Source organism: Rhineura floridana, chromosome 3 (genome assembly GCF_030035675.1).
Source record: "Rhineura floridana isolate rRhiFlo1 chromosome 3, rRhiFlo1.hap2, whole genome shotgun sequence".
Lineage (NCBI taxonomy): Eukaryota > Metazoa > Chordata > Lepidosauria > Squamata > Rhineuridae > Rhineura > Rhineura floridana.
In genome coordinates this window covers 202,459,559-202,482,591 of record NC_084482.1, presented here as the reverse complement: position 1 = coordinate 202,482,591, position 23,033 = coordinate 202,459,559, and the positions used below count along the sequence as shown (strand labels likewise).

General features: G+C 44.2%; 1 protein-coding gene across 1 annotated transcript in view; it reads right to left on the bottom strand.

The window, feature by feature from the left end:
• Window positions 1–23,033, bottom strand: part of LOC133381162 (zinc finger protein 91-like) — a 141,888-nt gene that overhangs the window by 101,420 nt on the left and 17,435 nt on the right. Inside the window, exons 4-5 of the mRNA XM_061619808.1 lie at window positions 9,092–10,265; window positions 8,543–8,671 (exon numbers count right to left, since the gene is read on the bottom strand). Coding sequence (XP_061475792.1) covers window positions 8,543–8,671; window positions 9,092–10,265 — 1,303 coding nt within the window. The remainder of the gene's footprint in view (window positions 1–8,542; window positions 8,672–9,091; window positions 10,266–23,033) is intronic.

The following is a 23,033-nucleotide window of genomic DNA, read 5'->3' as shown; positions in this document are numbered from 1 at the left end:
TGCTGGAAACTGCAGGAGGGGAGAGTGCTCTTTGCATTAGGTCCTGCTTGTGGGCTTCCCATTGGGACAGGATGCTGGACTAGATGGACCGCTGGCCTGATCCTGCAGGCTCTTATGTCTCTCTCTCAGCTGTACATAGAGATGCCAGGGATTGAAATCTTCTGCATGTGGAGCAGATGCTCTGCCACTGAGCTACAGCCCTTTCCAGTGTGGTGTAGTGGCTAGTGTCAGACTAGAACTGGTGAGAGACCCCCATTAGTATCCTTGCACAGCTGTGAAGCTGATGGGATGACACTGGGCCAACCATTATCTCTCAGCCTAGGCTATCTCACAGGATTGTTGTGAAGATAAAAAGAGCAGAGAGCCACTCATGCCACCCTGAGCTGTTTTGAGGAAGGCTGAGATAAAAATGAAAGACCTGCATCACAGAAATAAATTCAACAGGTCTCGTTTCCCATTAATGCTAGGTGTTTTTGTGCTAGGGAAACCTTGGCTGTGTACAGACCATTTAAAGGACATCCAATGCCCTGCACGGATCCAGGGAACGGTAGTTTATCCCTCACAGTGCTATAATTACCAGCACCTTTAACAAACTACAGTTCCCAGGATTCTTTGGAGGTGGAGGAAATGTGCTTTCAATGTATGGTGTGTACGTAGCCACTTCACTGACTGGATTTCTGTTTGTCTGATGCAACTCTTCAAGGTCACACACATCCTGACTGCAATTCTTCTTTAGTTGCTCTTCCGCAGGAGTAGGCTCTAAAGACCACAAGCAAGCAACCAGCTGTGGTTTAACACATTTTCTGGGGTCATTCAAAAACATAGTTCATTCCTGTTGTGGCTGTGCTTTTGCTCCAATGGCCATTTGGAAGAAACCACTCTATGTCTATGACCTTTTCAGAAACTTGCAGCACAATCCTAGACATGTCTACCCAGAAATAAGTCCCACTGAGATTAGTGGGCTTAATTCCAGATAAATGGGCATTGGATTACAGCCGCAGTATATTCCCATGGTAATATGGCAAAAGCTAATGCATCTCTATATGTTGCCACTGAGATGCCTGGTAGAGAGCCAATGAGGTGTAGCAGTTAGCGTGTCAGACTACAACCTGGGAAGCTGTTTCAAATCCTTGTTTATTTTATTTCAACAATGTATTTAATGCTTAACGCTGTACTTTCTACTGGGTGTACACCGAAGATACACAAAAGATACAAAGGATAAGTTAAAATTAACCATATAATTAGAAAAGCTTACTTACCGACTGTTGACATGAGAAAAAAGTCTTCACCAAGTGCCTGAAGTTCAACAGAGAGGGGGGCTTGGCTGCAGTGGCATAGCTAGCGTATTTGACACCTGGAGCGGATCACTGATTTTTTAACATCTTAATAGTCCCCTCCCACCACCCTCTGCAATTTTGAAGTGGTCCTTGGGGAGAAAGGTTTGGGAACCCCCCCCCCATGAACTACAAACAGACATGTTTAAAAGTGGGAACATTTGACTCCTCTCTACTGGCATTCCCATAGTAACAACCTCAATGTGATTTCTGCTGCCAACCTCAAAACTGTCTTGGAATTTATTTAACAAGCTCCCATCCTGCTTAAACCATGCTCGCGCGGGGGGTACTTTATTTTCTTATATGATGGCATCACTGTGCCTAGTGCTTTACAAGGTACAAGAAGAGAGGTCCCTGCCCCCAGGAGCTTCCAATCTAAAACTTCCAGGGAGCGGGGGAAGCAAAAGGCAGCCCGTGGAGGGTTACTTACAACAGGCCACGGGAACTTGCAGGGGGGGGGGGAGAGATTGGCAAACCATGAAGAGCGAAAGCACTCTGCAGCCCCTTGTCCGAGGCCAGGTTGGCAGGCAGGCCCTGCACGCGCACCACCAGGCTCCAGCCCAAGCCCCACAAGGTGCCTGTCATGATGCACACGGCTTGGCACAAGCCACCGCCACCCGGCTCAGCCTCCATAGCTGCACGTCCAGGTTCATAATGAACACTCCATCTTAGGGTTGCCAGGTCAGAAGCATCCCCAAAACTGAGATTTTAGGGGCAGGCCCAAGTGACATCATGGGGGTGGGCCCAAGTGATGTCACAGGGAGGGTCCCAGTGATGTCATTAAGCATGATACATTAAGCATCAATCACAGTTGCTTGGAGCATACAATTAAAAAAAATATCTGATTGGAAATTAAGCTAGACATTTTAGCTAAAAGATGGAGCCTGGGTAGGGAATATTTAATCTAGCCTACTTGCTTTCGGCAAGAAGGGTTTAAGTGCCTTCAGGCCAGGCCAGTCACCAGAAGGTGACTGTAGAAAGAAAGGAGCCTAGTGTTGTGGAGATGTTAGATGGGAGCATTCAGGAGTAACGATGGATGCCTCTGAAGGCTGCAATTCTAAACACACGTACTAAGGGACTAAGCCCCATAGAACTCAACAGGACGTAGTTCTGAGTAGATAGTTTGGATTGTGCTGTTGGTAAAGCTTGACTAGGGATCCTCTGCAAAGACATCCATATTCAAGCAGGGTTGGCAACCCCCTGCCTTGAATGCCCTTTTAATGTGGCTGCTCCAAACTTCTTTACAGATTTGACCCTTCACTTCAGAAAGAGGTCTGAGAAATGAGTAAGAGTAAGAAGATTCTCTACCCTTTCTGTCTACCCTGTGGGCTGCTATAAACTCACTTTGACAGCCAACCCAATTCCAGTGAGTAATAATTGACAGAGAGAAAACACAGGCAGCAGCTTGGGAACAACAACTGCAGCCACACTTTCAAATATGTGAATTCTCTTTTACCACTATTGGGCAAGGAACAAACTGCCATGCAACCAACAAGGTGCATCATCAATGGGTTTTAGGGGGTTGAGCTGAGCCCATGCAACCACTGCTGTTGCTTCTATAGATGTAAGGGAGTGAGGTTAAAGGTAAATGAAATGCAAACAGAAAATGAAAAACAAAAGACAGTGATGCTTTCCTAAATGCAATACCATACCAACCACAACAAGATTCCTATGAGTAAGGCAGACAACTTAGCATCCCACAACCAGTCAGGATTCATAACCAAAAACCAATACTAAAAAAATCTTGGCAGCCACTCAGTTAATGCAGAATGCTGGGGCACGATTGCTGACATGAGTGAGATCCTATCAGCACATAATACCTCTGCTCTGAAATCTGCATTGGTTGCTGATTTGCTACCAGGCCAAGTTCAAGCTGTGCTTTCCATGTTATGGGTGCCACATAGTACTTGTTCTGTTCTTGTAAGAAATCAGTCCTGTAAAGTGGCAGCATTTTGGATACTCTGTTCATAGGGTTTTCATGGTAAGAGGTATTCAGAGGTGGTTTACTATTGCCTTCCTCTGACTTTGGACACATATCATACTTTGGACACATAATGAGAAGACATGATTCACTAGAAAAGACAATACAGAAAAACAGAATGGAGTAGAAAAAGAGGAAGACCAAACAAGAGATGGATTGATTTCATAAAGGAAGCCACAGACCTGAACTTACAAGATCTGAGCAGGGCGGTTCGTGACAGATGCTATTGGAGGTCACTGATTCATAGGGTCGCCATAAGCCAAAATTGACTTGAAGGCACATAACAACAACAATGAAGTGGCAGCACCTACGCTTTGGAACTCCTTGCCTGCTGACATTAGGCAGATGCCTCTTTTCAGCAGCTGCTAAAATCATTTTTGTTTAGGCAAGCCTCTTCAGGCATGTAGAAGCTATTGTGTTTTTAAATCTGTTTTTAACTCATTGTTGGTTTTATTAATTTGAATGTTTTTCAATATGTCTTTAACTTTTTGCCAATAATTTTATTGTTTTAATTCTTTCTGTAAACCGCTTTGAGATTTTTTTTTTACAATAAACCAGTATATAACTGTTGTAAATAAAATAAATAAATTTTGGAGTCACAGCTTTTAAAAATGTTTTTAAAGAAGTTTTGTTTTAATATATTTTAAAGTCTGCTTTTATTATTTTTAAAGTGTTTTTTAGTGCTTTTGTTTGCCGCCCTGGGCTGCTACTGAGAGGAAGGGCAGGATATAAATCAAATAATAAATAAAAAGAAATAAATAAACTTCATTCACCCAACCCAAAATTCAGAATCATGCCACTTTAAGCTGTTTTGCAACTGTTTGTACTTGTTTTATGGTTATTGGTTTTTAAAGGGATTTATTTCTTATTGTGAGCTGCCTTGGTTTCCAATCACCAACCCTACCTCGCAGGGTTGTTGGAACGACTCCATGCACACACACACTTGTAAAAATACACCCCATATAATAGTTTATTGTCAAACCAGTTGGTCATTGCAGAACATTTTTTTAAAAATCAGTATTAGTTTCCTACATAATAAAAAATGTGATACCTAGGTAAACCCTGCCTAATTGCTTTAAAATAGGATTGGAGAGGGAGAGAAAGATTTACAACACAAACACAATTCTTTGTTATGTTTACTCAAAAGTCCCATTAATTTACAGCACAATCCTAACCATGTCTACTCAAAAGTAAGTCCTAATGAATTCAATGGGGTTTACTCCAGGTACATGGGATTAGCATTGCTTTACTCCCAGAAAAGCAAGTATTGGATTAAATACTTTCATATTGCCAAGGTTTTCAAAGCACTGCCCTCTCCAACAGCCCAGGGTCTGACTCTTGTACACAAGAGAAGAAAAACTTTAAGCCATATTCTTACTTACTCAAACTGAAAATCTCAAAGCCACCATTTTCTGACGTTGCAATGAAGTCTAAGCGCTGCCTGGGTCAACAAACCACAATCCTGGCTTCACTTATTGGCTACAATCCTGAAAGGGCGGGGTTAGAGCCAGAGCTTGGAAACGTTTTTTTTTAACTACAACTCCCATCAGCCTAATCCAGTGGCCATGCTGGCTGGGGCTGATGGGAGTTGTAGTTTTTAAAAAAAACTTTTCCAAGCTCTGGAGCTAACCGCTGCTATGCAGATCCATTAAACAGATTAAACAGTCATGGGGGGGCGGCAGCTGATGTTTTGGTGTATATCTCTGGAACCAGACCACCTAGAATTGTAATTTGTTTTTTAATTGAAGCGGAGAGTCCGGAGATTAAGGTAAGTTAGCCGTAGACCTGAAGGGGACCCCCAAAACCAGAAACTCCAGCCGAAAATCAGACACCTGGTAACCCTACTCCATCTTGTACCCCCTTATTGGCTGCACCCGGGGTGCCCCCTCCCCCACGGTACGCCACTGCTTGGCTGATGTCAGCCAGAAGGGACCACAATACCTAGTGCAGTTTTTGGTGCATGAAGTTCACTGGATGGCATTCAGCCAGTCATCAGGTCTGGTGCCAGCGGGCAGACAGGTTGGGCACTGGCTGAGAGCCCCTGGCACTGTGAGGAGCACCCGCTACTGGGGCAGGAAAGGTGTACCTCCCACTCCACACTAGCTTTGGGTCGTAGAGCATGCACCCTGTGATCCGATGCTGGCGTGGATCACAGAGTAGCAATCACCTTACCAGACAACACCCCCCTGCTGCCAGCATGGGCTAGCCATGAAATTCCCTGCAGCAACCATGGTGCTGCTGCATCCGTGTATAGTGCACATATGCTTACCATCACCCGAGATGGCGGCCAGGGGTGTCAATGGCTGTCATAGGGGCATGTGACCTAACACAAAATTAGATAATGGTCGTTGCTGCTGCTTCCCATGCGCTAGACTACCTCAGGCTTACTATATGAAGGTAGCCATGTCCCTTTGGTCCTGATTGTAAAGATCACATATTATTGATTTTACACACACACACTGAAGCCTTTTCTAACAACAGGGAGCCTTCCCCACTACCAGGAAAAGCATGTATGTATGTATGTTTTACATCATATCTCAGGTTCTCAAAATGCTAAAACTAGTTTTTTATAAAAAGAGAAAAAAAGCTGGGAATCTAGGAATTATAGTTCCTCATTGGGGTACCAAAGAAGGCCTTCAAGGCCCTGGCTTGGTGACCCCTGGGATACACCTAGGGAGGAGAAAACCATCACTTTCAACTCTGTGGAAGGTTAACAACTTCATACGGTTGTTGTGAGGATAAAAGGGAGAGGGGTGACTACGTGTGTCATACTGAGGTTCTTGGAGGAAGGGTGGGATTTTAAAAACTAACGGTGCGACTGTTGGAGCAGCAAGGCATATTTCACTTTTTAAAAGCTCAGTAGTAGGCCCCATTGGATGTCAAAACACTCCCCCTTTCTGCCCTCTCATTGTATATTATGGCCAGGGTTGATGGGAGTTGTAGTCCAGCAACATCTGGAAGGCCACGGGTTCCCGTGCCCTTCTATATTCCTTCGTGCATTGTGGTGGAAGTGTCTACTCCATACAAAAATAAATTCCCTGCACGCAGGAAACTAGCAACAACAATCCTTCTCCCTAACATGCTAATTTTCTACATGCAGGGAATTTATTCTGGGGGTGGGAGTATGGAGGAGCATTCAGTGATAGAGGCCTCCACCTGCAGCAGTCTGAAGTAGTGCAGCCCAGCACCAAGTTGGAAACCTCAGTGAGAACTAGGCCTCGGTTATATTCTGTGTGACTGAGCAGACATGCTGGGCGGTGAGAGATATAATGGGATTCCTATTCAACGGACTCACTGGACTAGAGTAATCTTTCATAGGAAGCTGCCCTATACCAAGTCAGACCATTGGTCCATCTGGCTCATTATTGTCTTCACTGATTGGCAGCAACTCTCCAAGGTTTCAGGCAGAGAAGTTCCTAGCTCTTACCTGAAGATGCCATTGGGGATTGACCTTCTGCATGCAAGGCAGATGCTCCACCACTGAGTCACAGCCCTTCCCTATATATTCTCTTTTGAAATATACTGCTCAAGGTTACTGTTTCTGCATGCCTGTGTACTTACAGATCAGATTGATGGCTCCTCCTCAGAGTCTGTTCTGCAAACAATCTCCAGTCTTCTCTGCCTGCCCTCAGGGGAGGAGTGTTTCCCCTCCACCTTCCCCCAGAGCTAATATATTGGCTCCCCTTTCATTCCTGACAGTCAAGCAAGGAACACTTGTTCAGGATTTGTGAGAACCATGTCCTCCAGCCCAACAATCCCTTACCCCACTATCATCAAAAGGGTGAGGGAGGAGCATGAAACCAAACCACACACATACATTCAGAATTAAAACATTTATTTAGCAACAACAAAGAACTGCCCAGTCTCTTCTAAACCCACCTTGCTATGTTCTACACCACATCATATGTAGCTCTATGCCTACCTACGTTACCCACCCAGGTGAAAATATATGCTAAACCAGGGATGGGGAAGAAGCTCCCCTGCAGATGTTGCTGGAGTGCTCTTGCGCTCAGGTCCTGCCTGCGGGCTTACCATAGGCTTCTGGTTGGCCACTGTGAGAACAGGATGCTGGATGGGCCACAGGCCTGATCCAGCAGGGCTCTTCTGATGTTCCTATGATTACAACTCCCATCATCCATCACTATTGGCCATGCTGGCTGGGGCTGATGGGAGTTGGAGTCCATAACATCTGGACGACAAATTCCCCATCCCCGTACTAAACCTAAGAATGCAGCTTAAATGGAAAACCTAATCATTACCTATCCCTTTAAAACAGCCTCCCCCAACCCTGTGCCCTCGAATGTTTTGCACTATGGCTCCTCCAGCCAGCAGGCTTGTCAAGATGGCTGGGGCTGATGGGAGTTGTAGTTCAAAACATCTAGATCAGCCTTTCCCAACCAGTGTGCCTCCAGATGTTGTTGGACTACAACTCCCATCAGCCTCAGCCAGCATTGCCAATGGTCAGGAAAGATGGGAATTGTGGTCCAACAACATCTGGAGGCACACCGGTTGGGAAAGGCTGATCTAGAGGATGCCAGGTTGGGGGAGGATGCTTTAACGAAATGCATTAAAAACCCTTCTTTGTTGCTGCTGTCTTTGTCTGACCACTCTTGCCATCAGGAATATTGGAGTGGGCCATGGAAAGAATACTGATGTGGAGATACCTGTTTTATAGACCATGTGGGAGGAACCTTTGGCCTGCCAGATGTTTTTGATCTACAACTCCCATTAGCCCCATCAAGCATGGCCAATGGCCAGGGATGGTGGGAGTTGTAGATCAGCAACACCTGGAGGGCCACATGTTCTCCACAGCTGATATAGACCAGAACTTGGAAAAGTTACTTTTTTGAACTACAACTCCCATCAGCCCAATCCAGTGGCCATGCTGGCTGGGGCTGATGGGAGTTGTAGTTCAAAAAAGTAACTTTTCCAAGCTCTGATATAGACAGTCACCTGAACAAGAGCACAGTCAGGCCACCTCCTGTAGGTGCTGCAGGGCCAAATCAAAGTCCTGCTTGCTTTAATACGAATATGATTTCGAATACGAGGACCACTGAATGACAGGACCAGGCAAGGTGAGAATCACAGCAACGTTAACGTCTCCTGCTACATATGCACTTCAAAACAAGTAGAGATTCATCTGGGGATGTGAAACCTCAGCAGCCCTCCTCCCAAGGTTTTGTGTGTGTCATGCTCTCCCATGTATCATTTCGAGGCCTTGTCTTACACATTCTCTCCCGTGTGGATTCTCATGTGGGTCCTGAGATTTGAACTCTGGCTGAAGTTTTTCCCACAGTCTGAACATTTGTAGGGTTTCTCCCCAGTGTGCATCCTCCGATGCACTCTCAGTGCGGAGCTGGAGTCAAAGCTTTTCCCACAATCCAGGCACTTATGTGGCTTCTCTGCCGTGTGGGCCCTCTGGTGCTTCAGAAGCTCAGACTCCTCATTGTAGCTCCTGCCACAGTCCAAGCATTTAAACGGCCTCTCGTTCCTGTGGATCTTCCGATGCATCGTCAGCGCAGATATGCAATCGAAACATAGCCCGCACTCTTTGCACTTGAAGGGTTTCTCTCCCGTGTGGGTTCTCCGATGCTTGATAAGCTGAGACTCCTTATCGTAGCTTTCGTCGCAGTCTGTGCATCCAAATGGTTTCTTCCTCGCATGGTTTTTCACGTGCATTTGATAGTTGCTTTCCCAACGGAAGCTTTTCCCACACTCTAAGCACTGGAAGGGTCTCTCTCCTGTGTGGGTCCTTTCATGGAGATAAAGCACGGACCTCTGGGTGAAGCTTTTCTCACACTGGGAGCACTTGAATGGTTTCTCCCCTGTGTGGGTCGCCTTGTGCCGAATCAGGTGTGAAGACTTGCCATATCTTTTGCCACACTCCAAGCAGGCATACGGTCTATCCCCAGCATGGTTTTTCATGTGCATTTTAATGCTGCTCTCCCAACGGAAGCTTTTCCCACACTCTGAGCATCGGTACGGTTTCCCACCCATGTGAATCCTTCCATGAACAAAAAGCTGTGAGCTCTGACGGAAGGCTTTCCCACATTCTGGGCATGGGTAGGGTTTCTCTCCTGTGTGTGTCCTTTCATGAATGAGAAGATCATACCGTCGACTGAAGCTGTTCCCACAGTGTGAACACTTATGTGGTTTCTCTCCAGTGTGGATTCTCTTGTGGGTGATGAGGTGTGAGCCTTGACTGAAGCTTTTCCCACACTCAGAACAGGTGTATGGTTTCTCCCCTGTGTGGCTTCTCTTGTGTGTGGTAAGGAGACTTTTATCACCAAAGCTTTTGTCACACTCAGAGCATTTGTACCTTTTCTCTCCGGTGTGGGTCAGTTGATGCCTCATCAGATGGCCCCTCTTAATAAAGCATTTCCCACAGTCAACACAAGTGAAGGGCCTTTCTCCTGTATGGATTCTCTCGTGATCGGAAAGGATGGTGCTGGTACTGAATGTTTTCCCACACTCTAAGCATTTATATGGCTTTTGTCCTTCATGGCTTCTCCCATGCCTCACGAGAAGCGCTTTATAACCAAAGCCTTTCCCACAGTCTGCACACTGATACGGCTTCTCTCCTGTGTGTATGGTCTGGTGGTTAGCCAGAATTGAGAGCCGATCGAAGGCTTTCCCACACTCTGAGCACACATGTGTTTTCTTTCGCTTTCGGGCTGGCCGTCTCTTTGGAAGATCAGAGCTTTGGCTGCGTTTTTCCCCACAGTCAGGACCCTCTGTTTCTCTTACGCAGGAAGACGCTTCTGGAAAACATTTGTCAACACAGAGGTTCTCCTGTCCCTGGTGACTTCCAAATGTTTCTCGTATGTTTGGTCCCTGGAAATTAATTCCATTTGTGCCATCCTTTGATAATCCATTGAGTTCAGTTTGCTCAGGTCCTTCTTCCACCTCAAAAGTCTCTACCTCATCATCGCTTGCTTGCCAGTCATCTGCTAGAACAGAAAAGAGGATTCTGGTTTCAGTCAAACAAGGCCCACTCTGAGGAAAATCAACGCCACTTCTATTTATTCTCTAAAGTTTATTACGGATTGTAAACAACAGTGTCATCACTCCACTGAGGGAACGTTCTTGTTAGCAGAACATGGAAGGGAAGCCATTTTCAGTTATTCCTCCTCTCCCAAGCCCCCTAAACAGTGGGAGGCTGGTTCATCAGCCTGCCCCCAGCCAGCTCCCATCTGCCTGCCTTCTTACATACAGCCAGTCAGGGAGTGGTTCTGCCTGGCAATGGCTATGGCTCTACCTATGGCTGGTTTCCCTACTTTCTTCTCTACCAATCCAAATAGGCACCAGCTGCCACTGCCTCTAAATCTTCTTCAGAGAATTGGGGGACCCTCTGGAGTAGATTTAGCAAGGTAATATCCGTCCATATTCTGTGGACGGAAGGAACATAGGAAGCTACCTTATATGGAGTCAGACCATTGTTCCATCAAGCTCAGGATTGTCTACACTGACTGGCAGCTGATTTCCAGGATTTCAGGCAGGATTCTCTCCCAGCTCTACCTGGAGATGCTGTGGATTGAAGCTGTGGCCTTCTGCATGCAAAACCACTGCTCTACCAGCGAGTAATGGTCAGTGAAGCAACACCACTGAATAGAACGTCTGAAGATCTTACTGCCCTTTCTACATTTTAACATATATCTTATAGTTATCAGTCTCATTTGGAGATCTATTTTGACACACACATACACACAGACTGGCAGCTTATTCTTATTAATGGGAGCTGAAGTCATTTCTCTATTATATCAGGTGTGAGGAACACTCCCAATGTTGCTGAACAACAACTCCCATCATCCCTGGCCATTGGTCATGGTTGCTGGGGCTGATAGGAGATGTAGCTCAGCAACAACTGGAGGGCCAAAGGTTTTCCTCTCTTGGCTTATATTTATATGTTTACTAGGGGCTCCACCCCTGCTTGCTTTGCTCTCCAACCTGCTTACTGTTGCCAGCACACCCCCATGGGTCACCAGCGTGCCTCCCTCCCTCTCCCCTCATCAGGTCACCAGCGCCCCACCTCCCTCCCTCCCTCCCTGCACGAGTCACCCGTGCTTCCCCTTCCTGCACAAGGCTCACCAGTGCTCCCCTCCCTCCCCCCACAGGTGATCAGAGCTCTCCCCTCCCTCCCCCCATGGGTCACCAGCATGTGCCTCTGCAGAAGCGTTCACAGGTAGCGTGATGCTTAGAAAAGTAAGAAATTAGAATTGATGGGTCGTTCTTATAATTAATGTGAGGTGCTGTTGTTTCTCTGTTTTCTCGTTATATTTGCAACAACAACAAATGGGGGAAAACCCATTGGATACAAGTCTGTTTTATATATATATATATTGTGTGCATGCAGAAGGTCTCAGGTGTTGAAATGAGACAACAACGCTTGTAGTTAGTTACCTGAACCGGGGGGGGTGCGCTAGACAGAAATAAAATGCTTCTGTTCATCTCACTGACTATCTTGTAACTAGTTTGTTTGCTGACCCTCTGTTCCTCCTTCTTCTCAGACCACACTCTGTCCTTTGTTCTCCTTCTGTGCCATCCTGAGTTCTAATTCAAAGAGATGGCTATGTATGGTAGTAATAAATAAACCTTAACGTTTCTTGCTCACCTTTACCAGTGGTCTTAACAGACTGATTTGTTGCAACTACTGTGCAACTCTGCTGAATCCCAATAGGTTATGGGCCCAGACAGCAAAAGGTAAGTTTCAGAAGGTGTAGGAAAGTTTTTTGTGTGAATCTACAATGGTTTCGCAAGCTGGTGGCATTAGCATGCACAGCCTGATACCAAAGCTAGAACCAGATCACTTTCACATGTGACAACTGGCGATTGTTTTGGATCAAGGAGGATTCCTGGAGATAGTAACATAATAACAGGGTGCAGATGTCGATGCTGGATGGCAAGCAAAGAACAAGCCAGCTAAGACTCTTTTAATTCATTGTTTATGTGCCTCTGATATAGTACATGTCAGCTGTGGCCACCAGCACTAGGGTCCCCCTAAATGTGGGGGCTCCCAAAGTGCAGGGCCTGCAGCAGACACCCCTGTTTGCCCCCTAGAGACAAGCCTGGGCAGAAGATAGAACGTTACTTCCTGGTAGACCTCCGAGTGATTTGCCAGGAGCTCAGGATTTCTGATATCCAGTTGTATAACTATAGAAACAGCAAAGGTCAGATCCATACTATACTTTTAAAGCACATGGCTTCCCCCAAAGAATCCTGAGAAGTGTAGTTTGTTAAGGGGGCTTGGAATTGTAGCTCTGTGAGGAGCAAACTACAATTCCCAGGATTCCTTGGGGGAAGCAATGTATGAGTTGGATGTGACCACAATGACTCCTTGTCTCCTGCTAATTTTTTATCCAGAAATGAAGGAAGCTGTGAGAGGAGTAACTAGGAGTGGATTTATTGCATGGGCTGTTAAGTGTGTATTTTGTCACAGTTTTGTGTGAACTGAGCTTCAGTTGGTTCTGTATGCAAAACAAAATCCAAGGCTCAGAATTCTAACATGTGGCTTTTGTACCAGGATCCCACTGGTAAGAAACAAAGAGCCTAGATCAGGCCAAAGACCCGTCATAGTCCAGCTTCCTGTTTTCACAGTGCCTGCACGCAACACTTGTCATTCACAGTACCTAGTATTCAGAAGCTCTGACAGTGGACATAGAACATAACCATTGTGGCTAGTAGCTGTTGATAGCCTTCTCCTTCTACATGAATTTGTCTAATCCTCTTTTAAAGCCATCCAAGTTGGAGGACATCAGCGGGAGTGAAGTACTTTCTTTTGTCTGAATCTTCCAACATCCAGCTTCTCTGGATGTCCCTGAGTTCTAGTGCTATGAGAAAGGGAGAAAAACTGTTCTCTGTCCATTTCCTCCATGGTATGCATAGTTTTATACACCTCTATCATGTCCCCACTTACTCACCTTTTCTCCACATTAAAAAACCCCAAATGTTGTCATTTTTTCCTCATAGGGGATACATTTCCTTAATCATTTTGCTGGCCGTTTTCCAAACCTTTTGGAGCTCTACAATGTCCTTTTTGAGCCCAGGTAGATCCCAGGTTCTAACCAAAAGCTATGTAGATCCTGAGAGCCTGATTTGGCAGAAACCCCTACAAAATCCTTTTTTTTTTGTTCTTCTGTGAGTTAACTGCTCTCAAGACCCTCTATAATAACTGAGGATGCTGTGTCTCTTGCCTTTGAGGGTCCAGCGCCATCCTGTCACCCTAGGTGTGATGTCTCCACACTAGAGACGTAAAATTTCCAGAAATGTTGAAGCCATGTTGGGTTTTTCAAAAATTTTTCGGGGGAAAATGATAATTTCAGAAAAATTGAAAAATGCAATATTAGCACTTTTAACAGATTGTACAAGTTGGTTTGGCATAAAATTACCACATTTGGTATATTAAAAGTACATTTTATTCAAACAATTATTACAAATTGAATCTACCTTTTTTAATTTTTACTTTTTTTTGTAACAAATGGAGCTACAAGCTCCTGAACTGTAAGGAACCTTTTTCATTTTGCCAGTTTATGAGGAGCAGGCAAAAAACAATTTAAAAAAACAGACATGAACGTTAAAGAGGAAAGCACAGAAGCAGGACTACAGCTGTACATCAAGAAGATTAAAGTAATGACAACAGAAGATTTATGTAACTTTAAAGTTGACAACAAGGACACTGAACTTGTCAAGGATTAGCACAGTCATTAACCAAAATGGAGACAATAGTCAAGAAATCAGAAGAAGGCTAGGACTGGGTAGGGCAGCTGTGAGAGAACTAGAAAAGGTCCTCAAATGCAAAGATGTATCACTGAACACCAAAGTCAGGATCATTCAGACCATGGTATTTCTGATCTCTATGTATGGATGTGAAAGTTGGACAGTGAAAAAGGCGGATAAGAGAAAAATCAACTCATTGGAAATGTGGTACTGGAGGAGAGCTTTGCGCATACCATGGACTGCGAAAAAGACAAAAACTTGGGTGTTAGAACAAATTAAACCAGGACTGTCACTAGAAGCTAAAATGGTGAAATTGAGGTTATCATACTTTGGACACATCATGAGAAGACATGATTCATTAGAAAAGACAATAATGCTGGGAAAAACAGCAGGGAGCAGAAAAAGAGGAAGGCCAAATAAGAGATGGATTGATTCCATAAAGGAAGCCACAGACCTGAACTTACAAGATCTGAGCAGGGTGGTTCATGACAGATTCTCTTGGAGGTCGCTGATTCATAGGGTCGCCATAAGTCGTCATTGACTTGAAGGCACATAACAACAACAACGGTTAGCCCATTCAGTTTTCCAGATGGCACCAAAAGCCCGAGGAAAAGAAACAGTGACAGGTTTACCAGAAGGGGAGGGGAAAACCTTCTATGCACTCATAGCTGATGAACGAGAGGAAGTATCCTGAGCTCCAAGGTAACCTTGGACAGCTCCTTGAAAGTTCAGACTAAAACCCAGAGCAGATTTACTGCCCCACTGACATCACAGCCACCAGCCTCCACTGCTTACACTCCCCACTCTGCCAGCAATTAGTCTTGAGAAACAAAGTGTTTTTGCTTTTTCAAAGCCTAATTTTGCACCTTTCTGAGGTGCGACACAGTCACTTATGAAATATTAATTATACAGCTGTAGGAATGGTTTCATTGTTTTTAGCATTTGCAGGAAAGGTTTTAATCATTTTTGGATTTTTTTTATTACATTTTTTTTATTTTTATCTTGCTATACACCACTTTGATGGCCTCTGGCTTTGAAGTGGTTTTGTAAAATAAATAAGATAAAATTGGGGTGTGAGGTTCCAGGCTTAAAAACTGACAAATATATTACCGCATCAGCGTTGGTGGGCGTGGTTGTCATGGAATTTTAAGCAATGAGATCAGAAAGAAATGAAATGCAAAAAAGTATGACAAAAGTATGACAAGTATGTATGCAAAACCATTAAAACAGTGTTAATGAGAATAGGGACATTTTAGCATTAACACTCCAGGTGTTAATTAGCTAACCTAACCCAGAATGTTTAAGCTATCAGCAACACAGCTTTGCTTTTGATTTCTACAAGTCTGTAATCCTTGCATGTAAGTAGGGTTGAGATGAGGGTGGCTGGGAAGGAGGCAACAGCCATCAAGTTTAGTAGCTATTGATAGCCATAAAAATGTAAATGGACTGCCTTCAAGTCGACTCCGACTTATGGCGACGCTATGAATAGGGTTTTCATGAGGCTGAGAGGCAGCGACTGGCCCAAGGTCACCCAGTGAGCTTTATGACTGTGTGGGGATTCGAACCCTGGTCTCCCAGGTCGTAGTCCAACACCTTAACCACTACGCCACACTGGCTCTCAAGGTTAAAGACACACATTAAATATACTTGGTGCCCTCCAAGCGTTTTAGATCACAACTTCCATAAGCCCCGATGGGAGTTATGGCTGTTCTACAAGTATTTTCTTTATTCTGTCCTAAATTTCCCAACCTTCAGCTTCATTGGATGACACCCCCCCTGGTTCTAGTACTGAATGGACATGGACTGCCTTCAAGTCTATCCCGACTTATGGCGATCCTATGAACAGAGTTTTCATGGTAAGCGGTATTCAGAGGGGGTTTACCATTGCCTTCCTCTGAGGCTGAGAGGCAGTGAGTGGCCCAAGGTGAGCTTCATGGCTGTGTGGGGATTCGCACCCTTGTCTCCCAGGTCGTAGTCCAACACTCTAACCACTACACCACACTGTCTCTCAGTTCTAGTATCAGGAGGGAGAAAATGTCTCTCTGTTCCCATTCTCCACACCATGCACAATTGTATATACTTCCATCATATTCCTTCTTACTTGCCTTTCTCCATACTAAAATGCCCTACAATGCTTGCAGATTATGTTATCACTTTCTACTGGCTGTGGACATTTTATAAATAGAGCAGTTCACTTCAAAGCTTGGCCTTTTTCGTTGCAAAATGATGACTAATCTCCCTGGTCAACCTCTCTTGCAAGTTCATACTTGATAGGCAAAACATTTCACAGATGTCAAGAGTTCTTGCTCCAAAGCAGCACACCAACAGTTTTTGATGAGATCTAGCTCACTAAAATGTCTTTCAGCTTCTGTCACAGTCATAGGCAGCATGGAAAATCTCTGCAGGACTAGCAATGCTATGAGTGAGGATGTCACACTGAGAAGCACAAGTCTTTCTGTCTCCAGAAAATCTCACAAAATCTGGCAAACAGGTACAACACGGAAATAAGTTTCCATATGTATCTGCAAGCACGATCCACAACAGCGAAGAGGGGCGAACGGAAATTTGTCTTACCGTGAATTTCTGTTTACTGGGGATGATGGATGACATTGCTTATTAGAGATGATGCTTCCTACTGGAAGGAAGAAGCAGGGTCCACTAAAACCTTTTGCCACCTTTCCAAGAGGAGGACTCATCCCTCCCACCATACGAACTGGCAGAGCAGACAACTCATCAACCCCACGCCAACATTCCAGCTTCAACTCTGTCGATGACTGAAACTTAACTGTTGAGAAACTGTATGGAACAGAAAAAGAGAAACCAACAAGGAACAGAGAAGCACAGCAAAAAAAGGCTTAACCACATCAAAGTAGAACAACCGCCCCCAAAACCAATGGAACGCACACACATGGAAAGGACAGAAAACCACTTATCCATATGTATGGCAGCGGCAGGAGCCGTAACCTACACTTCTTAGATTGCCAGCAGAGGAAGGAGAGGTTGGGACGAATGTCATCCATCATCCACAGTAAACAGAAATTCACAGTAAGACAAATTTCTGTTTTTACTGGAGGGTGATGATTGGGTAATCTTCCTGGCAGACTGTGGGAATGTTGTGGACATAAAGTATCGTGACTTCAGCAAACCCTTGACAAAGTGCCCCATGATATTCTGATGAGCAAGCTAGCTAAATGTGGGCTGTATGGAATAACTATCAGGTGGATCCACAGTTGGCTACAGAATCGTACTCAAAGAGGGCTTATCAATGGTTCGTTCTCAAACTGGGGAGACGTAACAAGTGGGGTATCATAGGGATTGGTCCTGGGCCCAGTGCTCTTCAACATTTTTATTAATGACTTGGATGAGGAGGTGCACAAAATGCTTATCAAATTTGCAGATGATACAATATTAGGAGGGATAGCTAATACTCTGGAGGACAGGAGTAAAATTCAAAGTGATCTTGATAGACTGGAGCATTGGGCTGAAAACAACAGAATGAAATTTAACAAGGATAAGTGCAAGTTCTACCCCTAGGAAAAAGAAACCAAGTGCACAGATATAAGATGGGGGATACTTGGCTCAGCTACACCACACGTGAGAAGGATCTTGGAATAGTTATTGATCACAAGCTGAATATGAGCCAACAGTGTGATGTGGCTGCAAAAAAGACAAATGCTATTTTAGGCTGCATTAACAGAAGTTTGTTGTTGTTATGTGCCTTCACATCAATTACGACTTATGGCGACCCTATGAATCAGTGACCTCCAACGGCATCTGTCATGAACCACCCTGTTCTGATCTTTTAAGTTCAGGTCTGTGGCTTCCTTTATGGAATCAATCTATTTCTTCTTTGGTCTTCGTCTTTTTCTACTCCCTTCTGTTTTTCCCAGCATTATTGTCTTTTCTAGTGAATCATGTCTTCTTGTGATGTGTCCAAAGTATGATAACCTCAGTTTCATCATTTTAGCTTCTAGTGACAGTTCTGGTTTAATTTGTTCTAACACCCAATTATTTGTCTTTTTTACAGTCCATGGTATGCGCAGAGCTCTCCTCCAACATCACATTTCAAATGAGGTGATTTTTCTCTCGAGCATTATTTACTTGCATGGGTTATTAATGCAATAGTTCAATAATTACTGCATTCTCTGGGATCCCCTTTCTTTGGAATTGGGATATATATTGAACGGTTCCAGTCAGTGGGCCATTGTTTAGTTTTCCGTATTTGTTGTCAAATTTTTGTCAAAATTTGGACAGATTCAGTCTCAGTAGCTTGTAGCAACTCTGTTGGTATGCTGTCTATTCCTGGTGATTTGTTTCTTCCAAGAATTTTAAGAGCAGCTTTCACCTCACATTCTAAAATTTCTGGTTCTTCATCATATGGTTCCTCCGTGAATGAATCTGTCATCCTGTCATCTCTTTTATAGAGTTCTTCAGTGTATTGCTTCCATCTTCCTTTTATTTCATCTCGGTCAGTCAGCGTGTTCCCCTGTTGATTATTCAACATCCCTACTCATGGCTTAAATTTCCCTTTCATTTCTCTAATCTTTTGGAATAGGGCTCTTGTTCTTCCCATTTTGTTGTCCTTTTCTATTTCTATACAATAACTATTGTAATAGTTTTCTTTGTCCCTACGTACTAGTCGTTGTATAGTTGCATTTAGGGTTCTGACCATGTTTCTATCTCCTGTTGCTTTCCTTCTCTCTTTAACCATTTTAAGAGTTTCTTCAGTCATACATTGAGGTCTTTCTCTCTTTTTAACTAGACGTTTGCATTCTTCCCTGATAATGTCCCTGACTTCACTCCATAGTTCTTCTGGTTCTCTGTCAACTAAGTTTAAAGCCTCAAACCTGTTCCTTATTTGATCTTTGTATTCTTCTGGGATGTTATTTAAATTGTATTTTGGCATTATGAGTGCTTTGTTATTCTTCTTTAGCTTTACTCTGATTTTCGATACGATCAGTTCATGATCTGTACTGCAGTCTGCTCCTGGTCTTGTTTTTGCAGAAAGTATGGAACTTCTCCATCTTCTGTTTCCAATTATATAATCAATTTGATTCCTATATTGACCATCTGGTGATGTCCACGTGTACAGTCGTCTTTTTGGTTGCTCAAAAAATGTTTTTGCAAGAAACAAATTATTGGCTTCACAGAATTCAGTAAGTCTTTCTCCTGCTTCATTTCTGTCACCTAAGCCCCATTTCCCCACAATTCCTAGTTCTTCTCTGTTCCCTACTTTTGCATTTCAGTCCCCCATGATTATCATCATATCTTGTTTTGGTGTGTGATCAATTTCCTCCTGTACTTCTGCGTAAAATCTCTCCAATTCTTCTTCTGCATTTGATGTTGGAGCGTAGACTTGGATGATGGTTATGTTAATAGGTTTCCCGTTTAATCTCATTGATATCTCACTCAGACCTTAAGTTGTAGCTCCTAACTGCTTTTGCTACATCACTTCTCGCTATTAAAGCAACCCCATTTCTTCTTCATTTCTCATTTTCTGCATAAAATATTTTGTAGTTGCCTGATTGAAAATGTCCCATTCCAGTCCATTTTAATTCACTCACGCCAAGTATTGTAATGTTGATACGCTCCATTTCTTGCTTGACAATTTCTAACTTTCCCTGGTTCATGCTTCTCACATTCCATGTTCCTATTGTGTGCGTCGTACAACTCCAGACTCTCCTTTTGCATCTGTGCGCATCAGCCTCTGGGCTTCCTTTTGGCTTTGACCCAGCTGCGTCATTAGTCACAGTGCTACTCGTACTTGTCCTTTGTTCTTCCCCAGTAGCTCGGTGAGTGCTTTCTGACCTGGGGGTCTCATCTTCCAGCACTATCTCGTATTGCATTTTGGATACTCTGTTCATAGAGTTTTCGTGGTAAGAGGCATTCGGAGGTGGTTTACCATTGTCTTCCTCTGAGTTTGGACGCATCTTAGTCTGGCGTCTCAGTTTTGACCATTGTGCCATGGGTGCCCCTGCTGGGAGTCTAGCCTCTTGGTCTAGACTCCTGACGGCATTGCTCTCAGCTTCTTCAACACTCTCAGACCCCCTTACCACGTTAAGGTGTGCATTCTAAAGGGGGGGGGCTAACCCTAATAGGATTAAATTAGTTTGTAGGATGACTACAAAGCATTATATCTTTTCTGGTTCAAGCATGAATCAATTGTGCTATTATTGGCAGGGGGGGGTAACACTGCCCTTTCTGATGTGATAGTGTCCTTTCCTGTGGAAGGTGTTTTTCCTAAGTCTTTGTCCTGGTCAGAGGTTATACGTATTCCCAAGAGATTAAGAGTTCTCTCCCTTTTAATTTGTCGTAGTTGGATAGGGGAAGCTCTCCTACGCGCAGGAGACAGAAGGGCAAGAGTACTTGGATCTAAAAGTCACATTAGGAGATCTCACAATTCTCCTTCAAGCGGCCATTCTGAGGGATCTCCTCCTTTAGCTCCTCCAGCAGTTTTTTTCCTCCAGTTTATGTGGAACCAGCCAGTAAAAAGTCTGAGGCTGCTTGAGTTTTCAGTGAGGAATTAGGATATACACCTGAAATTTTTCCCTGCCTCCTTGGCTGTGGCCAGGTGGATTTTGCAGTAAATTAAGGAACAGCCTGGGGTGCCTGAGCCCTCATTACAATCCCTACCTAGAGGTTCCAAGAACTAATAAAAATGTTCCCTTGTGCTCCTGCGCAACTGCCCGCTGTGTTTGTTTTACCCACAACCTTCAATACTGTTTGGAAGGTTGAGTGGGCTGTTTCCATGAAGTTGTGAACTGGTCTAGTTTTCCTTTGTTACTGCCTTGACGGCTGATGGTGGGGCCCTTTTACCCAGAGTTTGTCAGCTGTACTCATCAAGATTTTGGGAGATTGTGTGAATCACTCAGGTTGGTGATGCATAAAGTTAGAACCCACTATCGGTGGCAATGTATCCCCTCTTCCTTGTGTTCCAGCCTTGATACACCAGGGTTTTAGGTCACGGCATGGGGCTGTGGATACATGTAGTGTACTCACTGCAGAAGGGTGACATCATGTCGGATTGTGGTCATCTGAAGGTTCAGCATGTTCCCTCTGTGTGGAGGGATTACACAGAGTGATTCCCTCAAACTTTGTCAACCTTTAGGATAGCTGTGCCTGTTCCCTCCTCCCTCAGAAACATAAGGGGTGACATGTGTGGTGAGGAATCTTAATGCGTTTCCATGTTTGTTTCTGTGGAGAGGTTAGAATTTTTCTCCTCAGAACAGAAAAGGATGCGAGTTAGCTGGGCAGAGACATGGAGTAGGCCCTAGTTGAGGAGTTCCCTTCCTCCTTTTCCCTGAATATTGATATCAAATTGTTTCCCTTTAGGGAGCTGGTTGCAGCCGTGGGCAAGCTGCATAGTCTCAAGGAGCCCAGTTGCCCCCCAGTTGGCAGTTGCGGACAAGGAAGGGGCTGGCTTGTGCAGCTGTGGCAAGCTGAGCAGGCCCTCACCAGCTGGGAAGGACTAGCCTCAGAGGGAGGCAATGGTAAACCCCCTCTGAACACCGCTTACCATGAAAACAATATTCATAGGGTAGCCATAAATCGGGATTAGGGTTGCCAGGTTCAATCCCTGAGACTGATCCTGTATCTTTAGGAGAAAAGAAAGTCAGCCAAATGCAGGTGTTCTTGCAACACCGTAATGGGAAAAACCACAAGGTGGAATTCTCCCTTACCCCTGCACAACTTTTAAAGATACAAAAGACCTCTTGGTTGCCAGGCCCAGCCTCCAAGACGTCTTTTGTATCTTTAAAAGTTGTGCAGGAGGGAGGGAGAATTCCACCTTGTGGTTTTTCCCATTACAGGGTTACAAGAACACCTGCACTTGGCTGATTTTCTCTTCTCCTAAAGATACAGGATCAGTCTCAGGCCCTGAACCTGGGAACCCTGGTTGGGATCGACTTGAAGGCAGTCCATTTCCATTTTCTCTCTTCCCAAGGCCTGAAGAGTAGGGCCCAGGGAGCATTTCCGGGGCAACAGCAAAAGAGCCTGTTGGCTCCTCTAGAGGGCGACAGTCTGCAAAAAAATAAATGGAAATCCCTCCGGAATCTGTTCTTGAGGATACAAAAGGTTATCCCAACCAGAGTTTGGAAAAGTTACTTTTTTGAACTACAACTCCCATCAGCCCCAGCCAGCATGGCCACTGGATTGGGCTGATAGGAGTTGTAGTTCAAAAAAGTAACTTTTCCAAGCTCTGATCCCAACCCTACCAGAGAAGGCCCTGCAGTACATATATGTGCAAGCATTAACAAGAGCAGTTGGCTCTTCTCAATAGATCCACTTCAAAATAAATTAATTAAGATAATTACCTCACAAGTCCATGAGAAGTTTGAGTACTTGCCCATGAGCAGTGGTTCTCAAACTTTTTTGGTTCACGGCGCACTATAAAACATACAAATTTTCTGGCGTACTTCATGTACAAAATTAAAAATATATTAATATATTTTAAACTATGAATAAAAATAACTTAATAATAATATACTTTCATAATATTCGTGGCACACCTAGCCACCTCTTGCGGCGCACCAGTGTGCCCCAGCGCACCATTTGAGAATCACTGCCCTAGAGGATGATGGTTAACACTGGTAGATGAAACTGAAAAAGAGGCTTGTCCTTTTTTCTAGCTTCACAAGGCTCTGTCCTTAGCCATTGAAAAGGCATAGTTGCCTCTCTTTTATCAGGCTTTCTAGATATTGGCTGAAGCTCAGTTTTCTGTGCCATGTGTGTATCTTGGCTATGGCTTGCACATGATGGTGCGTACAACCTCAGATGCTATTCTGTTTCTTCTTAAATCTTGGCAGTTCTGTATTAAATGAAGTGTATGCTTTAAATAAAAAATAAATTTTCTTTATTCCTTTCTTTGACAGATAATTCCTTTCCGAAGATGTTTTTAATAGAATCAAGGAGAAGATGCTTCTTTCTGTCTCATTTAATTAAGCGGAAAAGCAGCCTCAAGCCTGCTAGTAGTCCATTATGTTCCTTTAAACAATAGTTTAATTATG